We start from the raw sequence: 10,298 nt of genomic DNA on the forward strand, positions 1-10,298 counted from the left end.
CCCCCCCCGGTTTGGTTTTGCCTCCTGATTTTTTTCCTTAAAAAAAAAAAACAAAAAAAAAAAACAAAAAACAAAAAAAAAAACAAAAAAAAACCAAAAAACAAACAACGACAAGCCAAAGGAAAGGACCCCCCCCCCCCCCCCCCCGCGCACCCCCTAGAAACCCTCGCTCCTCGCCCCGCTCATCTCAGGAACCAGAGGACTGCAAAGGCTTCAAACCCTCCGCTCCCAGCGCAGGAAAAGCTGGAAAATCCTTCTGTACTTTTTAATTTCTGACGTTTTTCCATCGCAAACCCAACCCACCCCCCACCCCCGGCCCCGGCCCCCGGACAAATTTGGCCCTCCGAAGATTTTCATCCCAACCCCTCGCCGGAGCTTCGTCTGTTGGGGTGACCCCGGATCCCGCCGGCGTGGAGGAGCTGTGTCACCACTGTCGCGACAGGGGCGTGCCTGTCCCCAGCCGAGGGGGAGCCGCTTGTCCCTGGCTCCGAAATCCGGAGCGGTTTTGGGGCTCACGGACCCCCCCCCCCACCACGGGAGCAAAGCGGGACCCTCACCCCCGCCGGAATCACCCGGGACGATGCTCAGACCAGAAGGTGGTGATTTAAAAGTAAATAAAAAATCGGGTGGGTGGGGGGGGGAGGGGGTGTGGGGAGGGAAATATTTTAATATTTAAGCAGTTCAGGAATGGTTTTAAGTTATTGTTTGAAGAGAAAAACTCGTGTTCATCTCCGTTTTCTGGCTGTGCCTCCAGCTGTGGGTAAAGGAACGGCGAAAATGCCTCTTTTTTTTAGGAAATCGACGACTTATTTTAAAGGAAAAAAAAAATAACCGAGCTCTTTCCTATTTTTTAAGAGAATACCGCTATTTTTTTAAGCAAAAAGTGCCGTTTTAAGGAGTGTTCATAGTGTTGTACAGTCCCGGGGATTTATTTATGTTGCCTTCTATAAATAGGGGTGTTTTGGGGGGAAAAAAAAGGGAGTGTACATAAGGTTCGTTTGTATAAAGTTGTTCCAAACCAAACTGGTTTCGGTCTGATTTTTTTTTTTTGTCTATAATTTTTCTTTTTTCCTAAGGAAAATCCCCCCCGGTTGATGGGAGCCCCCCTCGGGTGTCCCTGAGTGTCATTTGCTCCTTCCCAGGGACCCAAAGCCGGGCTGGAAATGTTCATTAATAAAAGTCCTGAATTTAAAGCTCCAAACTCCGTTTTTCCCCCCGATTTCTGGAGGGTTTTAGGGAGCTGGGTTTGGGGTTTTTCCACTTTGGGAAATGTGGATTTAAACCCCATTTTTTGGGGGACACCTGGGCATGGGGTGGCACCGGGTGATGTTGCCTGACCCCCAAACCCCACTTTGTCCTGCTGAGAGGGAATTTGGGGCAGGAAAAGGAATTTTTCCCGGGTTTTCAGAGCATTCCCCAAACGGCCGCGGGACCCTGGCGCTCCCCTCCCGCTGCTCCTACTGGGACCAGTGAGCTGCCAGCCCTGCAGACTGGGAGGGCGGCTGCGCTGCCCCGAGGTCCCTTTTGGGGACAACGAGGTGGGGACAGGACAGGATCCCAAAATCCCAAAATCCCATGGGACCCACACATTCCCTGCGGGGAGGCGCCGTCCCCGCAGCGCTGTGGGGGAATGTGTGGGTCCCATGGGATTTTGGGTTGGGGCGCTCCAGTGACCCCAGGAGCCCCAGGGGGCTTGTGGTGGCCCTGTCCTGCTGTCGCCGGTGTGGCCCTCGCCGTGTCACGGGTGTGACACGCTGTCCCAGGCGCTGTCCCCAGCGCTGTCCCCATGGCCCCCGATGGCCGCGGGGACCCCAAACCCCGCTCGGCCCCGTTCCCCCGGGGGAGGCTCCAGCGCCACAGCTCGGGGCGCTCCCGGCTCTCAGTGTCCCCAGACATGTCCCCACGGCCCCCGTTCCCAAACCCACGCAGGGCTTTCCCTCCCACATCGCCCCCAAATCCCCGCACAAGCTGCAGCCCCAAGTCCCCGTTCCCAATCCCGCCGGAGGAGGAGGAACCGGAGCCGGGAGCTCCGTGCCGTGAGCTGAAGCTGGGGAGGTTTCGTTTTAGTTTTTCGTGTTTGTTTTTTTTTTTTTTTTTTTTTTTTAATTTAATTTTTTTTTTTTTTTCATTTAGAGGAGGAGAGAAAAAAAAAAAAAAAACCCAGGAAGGCGGCGGGTTACATATCCAGGGATTATGTAAATCCCGGGTGCCGCGCTGCCCACGGCCAGGCGCGAACGCCGCTCCCAGCGCTGCCCGCGCATCGCGCTGCCCCGGGAATGCGCTCCGGGAAAAGCCTTGGGGTCGGGGGGCTCCGGGAAAAGCCTTGGGGTCGGGGGGCTCCCCCAGCCCCCCGTCCCGTCCCCCAGAGGGTCCCCCCGGGGTCCTGTCCCCTTTTTGTCCTCCCTCATCCCCATCTCCAGCCCCCCGGGGGGGTCACCGCCAGCTCCCCCCACAGCTGTCCCAGCCCAGCCGTGGCGAGCACGCCCCAGGATTCCCCCAAAAGCGGCTGCGGGACCCCGAGATCCCTCCCCGGGGCCAGGCTCGGGGTCCTGGCACTCCCGAAAGGGGGATGGGGACGGGTATAGGAACGGGGACGGGGACAGGAATGGGAACAGGAATGGGAATGGGAATGGGAATGGGAATGGGAATGGGAATGGGAGCCAGGGGCAGGGTCCCCACAGGCGTGGGGACATCCCCCCACTGTCCCCAGCATCCCCGTCCTGTCCTGGCACAGGCACATAACGACTTCCCCCCTCATCCCAGTTATCCCAGTTATCCCAGTTATCCCAGTTAGTTACCCCTGAGGGCAGCGGGGACAGCCCTGGGATGGCAGGACCGGGCTTTTGTGGGTCCTAGCGGGGGGTGGCAGTGCCAGGGGTGACAGTGACAGGTGTGACAGTGCCGGGGGTGGCAGTGCCAGGGGTGGCAGTGACAGGTGTGACAGTGCCAGGGGTGGCAGTGACAGGTGTGACAGTGACAGGTGTGACAGTGCCAGGGGTGACAGTGCCAGGGGTGGCAGTGCCAGGGGTGGCAGTGCCAGGGGTGGCAGTGACGGGGGTGGCAGCGCTGGGGGCGGCAGCGCCGGGGGTGACAGTGACAGGTGTGACAGTGTCGGGGGTGGCAGTGCCAGGGGTGGCAGTGTCGGGGGTGGCAGTGCCCCGTCCCCCGCTGTCCCCCCGGGCCCAGCAGAGCCTTCCCAGCCCGCGCTCGGCTCCTGCCCCGTTGCGACACCTGCAGCCCTTGCGTCACCCGGTGCCAGCCCCGGGAGCGGGGGCAGCGCCCGCCCACGGCCCGGCCTGGCAGCCCCAGCCCTGGAGCCGGGCCCGGCCCAGCCCTCGGCTCACCCGGAGCCACGCCGGAGTCACGGCCCCGCCAGCCGGGGCTCGGGAGCGCCCCGCAGATAGGACAGCACCGTCCCCTTAGCGGGGTCTGTCCCCATCACCCTGGCTGGGGACAGGGAGGTGACACCGCGGCCCAAATCCACCCCCTTCCCTAAATCCTCGGTGGGGAGGGTGGGCTCCATCCTCCGGGAAAATCCCACTGGGAGCATCACCCACCATGGGCCTGGCCGTGGATCCCGGTCAGGCCCAGCCCCTGGGCTCCACAGCCCCCGTGGGGACAGCTGGGGACACCCATCCCGTGGGATCAGCACCCCAAAGCCCTCGGCTGAGGGATCAGAACTGCCAGGGTGGCCGGGAATGGGGACATGGGGGTCCCCAGTGCCAACAGCCCCGGACAGGCTCCGATCTCCACCCCAGCCCCGATCCCTGCTCTCGATCCCGACCCCTCAGGTGGGATCCAGGGATCAGCCCGGCCCCGTGAGGTGCTGAAGGTGCAAAAGCAGAGCAGCTCCTGAAAGGGGGCAGGAAGGGGCCCTTGGAGCAGGGGAATCACGGGGTGGGAAGATCAGGGGCCAGGATCACGGGGTGGGAATATGGGAACAGGATCATAGGATGGGAATATTGGAGCCAGGATCATGGAGTGGGAATATGGGGCCAGGATCATGGAGTGGGAATATGGGGCCAGGATCATGGAGTGGGAATATGGAGCCAGGATCATGGAGTGGGAATATGGGGCCAGGATCACGGGGTGGGAATATGGGGCCAGGATCATAGGATGGGAATATTGGAGCCAGGATCACGGAGTGTTTGTGCCAGGGGGGCACGGAGCCGCTGCCCCTCGGCCGGGAGAACCCCGGTGGGGTCTGCCCCCCACTGCAGGGGACAAACACGGAGCAGGACTGGGAAAAGGGGGAAATAACGACATGGAAAGGAAGGGAAACGACAAGGATGTATTTTCCAGCCGGGTTCTGGCCTCTGGAAGCACAAAGCCAAACCTGCAGCAGGAAATCCCCCCCGGCTACCCAAACACCCTCCTCGCTCCCAGGCCCGGCTGTCTGTGGGGACACCGGGCAGGGACCCCGGCTCAGCTGGGGTCCCCAGCCTGCCCCGTGTCCCCCTGCCCGCCCACTGCCACCCCTGCTGGGGGAGACATCTCCGACAGCTCCGAACTGCCCCAAACTCCCGGCAGGAGGGGCCGGGAGCCCCTCGCGAGCCCCAGCCCCACAGTTCCTGTAACTGGGCTCCATTTCGGGTAGATGTTGGGGGGACACAGGCCCAGCCCCTGACCCTGCACCCCCAGCCCCTCTGGGCTGTTTTCCCAGGAACTGGGAGGTTCTGGATGGAAGAGTCTCCCCCAAACCAGGGACACCCCAAAGCCGCGGGGAGTGCAGAGGAGCAGAAGCGGTCGATGTTCAGCCTGTTTATAAATGGGGGCACAACCAATAACCGGCAGAATTTATAAATAAAGCCAGGCCGGGGGGCCGGGGACTCCCCAGCCCCTCCTGGGGTCCCCCTGCCCCCTGTCCATGATTGGGGGGACCCGGGGCCGAGTCCTGTCCCACTGGGATGGCGCACAGGGCACAGGGCACTGCGGAGCGTGACAGAGCAGGACATCCCCGGGCTCCTGCCGATCGTTGTCACCTTCTTCCTCCTCTTCTTCCTCCTCCTCCATTCGCTGGGTTCCCCCAGGGCTTCGCTGGGCTCCCAGTCCCCTGGGGGGCAGCGGCAGAGCGTCCCCCCCAGTGTCCCTCGGTGTCCCTCAGTGTGCCTCGGTGTCCCTCCGGATCCGGCGGTGCTGGAGCGGTGGCGGTGTCACATCATGGGGGCCCTGGGGATGGCGTCCTGCGGCTGCGGCTGGTACCAGGCCCCGAAGCTGTGGATGTAGCCCCCGGGGGCCAGCGGGGGCCCCTTGCCGGGCCCGGGGAGGTCCCAGAGCGGGGGGAGGCCGGGGGAGCAGGGGGACAGGGCGGGGACGCTGTGCGGGGTCTGCTCCCCGTCGGGGGCACCCGGGCCCTGCTTCATGATCTTCTTGTACTTGGAGCGCTTGTTCTGGAACCAGATCTTCACCTGGGGGCAGAGAGAGGGGGGTGAGGGGGGAGGAAGAGGCCAACACCCCCTAAACCCCCACCTTTAACCATTACAGACCCCCGGGCCCTCCTTGACCCCATTCCTGCGGGATCTGGGGCACCAAGCGGGCTGGGAGCACAACCCTTCACAAGGCACCCGGGACTCCCCTCTGTGGCGGGGGGAGATTGTGGGGAGAGGCGCCGGGAGCCCGGAGAGCGAGGCAGAGTCCCCGGGAGCGTCCCCGGGTCCCCCTGGCTGTGCCAGCCCCGCCGGGTGCCGGTGCCGGGGCTGGGCCGGGCCCTGTTCATTCCTCCCCGCGGTCCCCCCCGCGCTGCCGGCAGGTTCCCACTTGTCTCCTCTTCCCCGGCTTTATGAGCTCGCTTCGCCCCTGGCTCCGGGGCTGCACCGCTGCCGCCTGCCTGTCTCTCCCCATCGCCTTCAAAAACCCACTCGCCCCGTCCCGCGGCCCGGGGCCGCCCAGCGCCGGGCACGGCCGGGCCGCCAGCCAGGCTCCGGGGCTGGGAAAGTCCCGCTGCCGCTGGGAGGTGCGGGCAGGGGCGCCCCAAACCCGAGCCCTGCGGGCCCACCGGCGCCAGCTCCCCCGCCGCGGCACGGCTCGGCTCGGCTCGCTTCCAGCCGGGCACGGCCCGCCGCCGGAGCCGTCCCGGTGGGCACACGGCGCGTCCCGGTGGCCCCGTCCGGCCCCGGTGGCCCCGCGGTGTCCCGGGCCGGGCCGCAGCTGGGTCTGGGCCGTACCTGGGTCTGGGTGAGCCCCAGCTGCGCCGCCAGCTCGGCGCGCTCGGGCAGCGCCAGGTACTGCGTCTGCTGGAAGCGCTGGTTCAGCGCCTGCAGCTGCAGGCTCGAGTAGATGGTCCGCGGCTTCCGCAGCTTCTTGCCCTTCCCGGCGAGCCGCAGCTCCCCGTTGGACACGGCCAGCGGCTTCTCGGCCTCTGGGGGAGCGGGGAGAGGAGACACGGTCCATCAGACACACGGGGAGGTTAAAAAACCACCCCAAACCACCCCAAAACCAGCCCAAACCACTCCAAAATCACCCCAAACCACTCCAAATCATCCCCGCGGCTACCGGGGGCTGTCTGTGGAAGGGAGAGGGGATAAGTGGTGCGGGGGATGCTCTTCACTGGTGTTTAAACCTCGGGGAAAGCAAAAGGAGAGGAGGAGGAGGAAGGGAAGGATGGGACCATTCAGCCGCTGTCCACGTCCAGCGGCACGTGGGACACAGGCCTCGGCCTGCGTCCAGCCGGGGGGGCCGGGCGGGGCCCCCCGGGGATGGACGGGCACCAGGATGGAGCCCCCCGCGCCGGGGGAGCCACCGGGGCGCGCTGGGGGTCCCTGACCCAGCAGCAGCCGCCTGGTGTCTGTCACGCAGGGAGCACGGCCAGGGCCGGGACCCGCGGGGGCAGCCCCGGGGCCGGTTCTCTCCAGGCCGGTTCGGCTCTCTCCAGGCCGGTTCGGTTCCCTCCAGGCCGGTTCGGCTCTCTCCGGGCCGGTTCGGCTCTCTCCAGGCTCGGATCGCCGCTTCTTGCCTCGGTTTTTGGGGCAAACAGCGGGGAACAGGGATGGAGCAGGGACTGGGGTGTGGGGAGAGGGGAGAGCCAGCCCGGCCCGGCCGGGGGGCACAGCTGGAGCGTGTGGGCAGCTGAGGGGCTCAGGGGACGGGATGGGGGTCCCAGGGGGTCCCAGGAGGTCCCGGGGTCAGCCGGGGGTCTCAGGTGGGTGGGTACCGGCCTGTAGGGGCTGATGCTCCCCCTGCCCGCGGCTCCTCGAAGCCACCCACGTGTCCCCTGCGGGTCGGGGCGCTCTGGGAGCGGGGGGACACCACCCCCGGCCCCCCCGGCTGCCCCCCAGGACCCCGCACCGGGCCCAGCCCGACCCAGCCTCGGAGCGCTTCCGACGGCTCCGTCCCGGCTCTCCCGGCGCAGCCCCGGCTCTCCCGGCCGGGAGGGTGCCCGGGGCGGGTGCGCGCCCCCCGCGCCCCCCTTACCTGTGTCCTGCAGCCTGGCCCCGGGGGCCGGGACGTGCGGGGCGCCGGGGGGCGGGTAGGGTAGGTAGGGACCCCCGTGGGGCGGCGGGGGGGCCCCGCCGGGGTACGGGAAGTGCCCGGGCCGGCCGTAGGAGGGGAAGGGCGGGGGGTCGTGCTGGGGGTGGCCGTGCAGAGGGTAGTGCTGGGGGGGGCCGAGCTCCAGGAACGCGGCTTTGGAGGGGTCGGAGCCCAGCAGGGTCTCGGCCACCGAGCTCATGGTCATGGTCCGGCCGGGCCGGGCCGGGCAGTGCCCGCAGCCCCCGCGGCAGAGCCGAGCCGAGCCGAGCCGAGCCGAGCCGAGCCGAGCCGAGCCGAGCCCCCGCCGCCCCCCGACGGCTCCGGCTGCCGCGGCCACGGGGATGCCCCGAACGCCCCGCCCCGCCCCGCCCCCGCAGTGACGTCACGTCCCGGGGCACCCCCTTCACCCCGTGCCCACCCCCTCCCCTTCGAGTGTGGGACCCCCTTCGAGGCCACCCCCCCCCCTGCGCCACCGTGACCCCTCCCGGGGGCCGGGGGACACCCCGACCCCCGCCCCACCGTGTCCTGGCGGTGTCCCCCGAGGGGGGGTGACCCTCGTGCAGGATTGGGGGGGGGATAACCCCTTCTCAGGGACCCCCGGGGGACACGGGGCAGCCCCGGGGGCAGGCTGAGGCCGTTCGGGGGACACGGGCGCGCTCCGGGGGCGGGGGTCGCTCCCGGGGTGCCAGGCGGGGCTGGCACCTCCAGATCCACCCCCGGCAGCGGCGGGGGCCCCTTCCCGGCGCCGGCAGCTCCCGGTCCCCGCGGGGCCCCGCTCCCGGCGGGTGACAACCTGCCCGGCCGCGCCCTCCGTGACCCCGGAGGGGCCTCGGGGCGGGGGGGGGGCTGCTGTCACCGCCTTTGGGGACAGCCAGCGGAGCCTCGGCCGTGCCGGTGGCGGGGTCTGCGAGGCTGCGATGGCCTTGGGGACACCGGGGTGACACAGCGCTCCCTTCGCGCTGTCCCTGCTGCCGCCCCCGCTGCCACGGCGGGGGGAGCGGTGACAGCGGCCGGGGGCGCGGGCAGGGAGGGGTCCCCGTCCCCCCCACTCGCCTCAGGCCGGTGCCAGCCGCGTTTCCGTGCGGCCACCGGGGGCTCTGAGTCACCCGCGCCGGGGCCAGCGCTCCGATATAAATAACCCAGCCCGGCTGAGCCCGGGACACGCGGGGACCGCGTCCTGCCCCGCGCTCGGGGACAGCCCGGCCTCACCCTCCGCTCCTGCCCTCTGTCCCCAGCTCAGCCCCACCTGGGGCCATTCCCAGGACCCTCGGGCTGTCCCCCGGTGCTGTCGCAGCACGGAGCTGTGTCCCCGTGATGATGCTCGGGGACAACGCGGGCTCCAAACCCCACAACAGCCTTCAACTGCGGTGTGGGGCGAAGCCTCTGCGGGGGCCACAAAACTCCGGGGACCAACAGGGGACGTCCCCAAGCCCAGCAGGGCCAAAGAGGGGCGGAGCAGCAGCCAGAGGAGAATTCCAGATGTTTGCAGCCCTGCCCGCGCCGCGTGCCCGGCGAGCCGGCCCAGCCGGCACCGAGGGCGAGGAGCGAAGGAAAGGAAAGCTCCCCTGATCTGCTTTTATCCCGCTCCTCACTTTCCCCGGTGACTCAGCCCCACCGGCTGCGGGACGGGTGCCGGCTTGCCGGGATCGGCTCCCGCCGGCCCCGCTCCCTCCCGGCTCCTCACCCGGCTCTGGGGGGCACAGAGGGGGTGCTGGGGCTGGGGGCGGCATCCCCCCCCCCCCCCACCACTGAGGGTCCTCGTGGGAGATGCCATGAATGTCCCAGAGCTGGATCCGGGGGGACACCGCCCCCTTCCCAGCCCCTGGTGCTTTCCCAGCCCTGTGCTGAGAGCTGGGTGGAAGAAATACCCGTAATTAATAAAAGTACCCCAAAATGTCCACCCTAAAGCAGGGAGCCGAGGCCTCTGTGCCAGGGATGTCCTGCAGGGATGTGCTGCAGGACGGTGTCCCCAGGGGTGTCTGGAGACAAAATTTGCCCTCTGGCAGGAGCAGGGGGGACACCCAGGGTTCAATTCCTGCTGGGGCAAAGGGGCACAGCTCTGTTCCATCGGGGGGGGAAGGAGGGACGGGACCCCTCCCCATCCCATTATCCCATCACATTATCCCATCCCATCCCATCCCACCGAGCCAGTGGGGAGGGGTCCCCCCCATTTGGGGAGCCCCAGGGGGGGGACCCACACGAAAGGGCAGCCCCGGGGGAGCAGCAGGACAGTGGTGACACCCTCCTCATCCTCCTCATCCTCCTTCTGCCCCTCCACCCTCTGGGTCGGGGGTCTGAAGGTGCCAATCTCAGCCCCGTTCTGTGCCAAGGGTGGGCACGGGGACAGGGACGGGGACAGGGGACAAGGGCAGGGACAGGGACAGGGACAGGGACAGGGACAGGGACACGGGACAGGGATGCGCCGCCTGCTCCAAACCCCTTCGGGAGCGGGAATAAAACTCCGGCACAGCCCTCGGGCACCGCAGAGCCCCCGGCTCGCCCCGGGACTGGTTTTGGGAGGGTTCCAGGACAGATGTGGGCACAGGGCACGGCCGGCTCGGGTGCCAGCCCGGTGGGTGTCAGCGGGGGCTGGCAGGGACAGGACGGGGCTGTTGGAGCGGAGTTTGGGGTTGGAGCGGGGGCCCCGCTGCCAAGACAAACACATCGACTCAACCCGCGCTGAATTAAAAAAATAAATCACGGCCGCGCTCGGAGCCAACGCCGGGCCTCGGTGGCGGGGCTGGGAGGTGCCGGCACACGCCGGGCCCCGCGCGGTGGCCGGGACGCGCCGGGACACGCGGGGATAACGTCGCTGGCGGTCACCTGGCCGG

The 10,298-nt window shown here is 67.4% G+C and overlaps 1 protein-coding gene across 1 annotated transcript; it reads right to left on the bottom strand.

Moving 5' to 3' along the window:
• Positions 1-4,762: 4,762 nt before the first annotated feature.
• Positions 4,763-7,672, bottom strand: DLX4 (distal-less homeobox 4). The gene is made up of 3 exons (XM_053965208.1): positions 7,411-7,672; positions 6,165-6,358; positions 4,763-5,408 (listed from the first exon to the last, which is right to left on the bottom strand). Exons 1-3 carry the CDS (start codon positions 7,670-7,672, stop codon positions 5,154-5,156), a joined length of 711 nt encoding a protein of 236 aa, XP_053821183.1. The 3' UTR covers positions 4,763-5,153.
• Between the last annotated feature and the right edge of the window lie 2,626 nt (positions 7,673-10,298).

This window comes from Vidua chalybeata, chromosome 26, assembly GCF_026979565.1.
Source record: "Vidua chalybeata isolate OUT-0048 chromosome 26, bVidCha1 merged haplotype, whole genome shotgun sequence".
NCBI classification, from domain to species: Eukaryota; Metazoa; Chordata; class Aves; order Passeriformes; family Viduidae; genus Vidua; species Vidua chalybeata.

Coding starts and splice junctions, on each gene's coding strand:
- DLX4 (XM_053965208.1), bottom strand. CDS start 7,672: ATGACCATGAGCTCGGTGGCCGAGACCCTGCTGGGCTCCGACCCCTCC. Junction 6,359..7,410: donor GGCCAGGCTGCAGGACACAG/GTAAGGGGGGCG, acceptor CCGCTCCCCCAG/AGGCCGAGAAGCCGCTGGCC. Junction 5,409..6,164: donor TGGGGCTCACCCAGACCCAG/GTACGGCCCAGA, acceptor CTCTGCCCCCAG/GTGAAGATCTGGTTCCAGAA.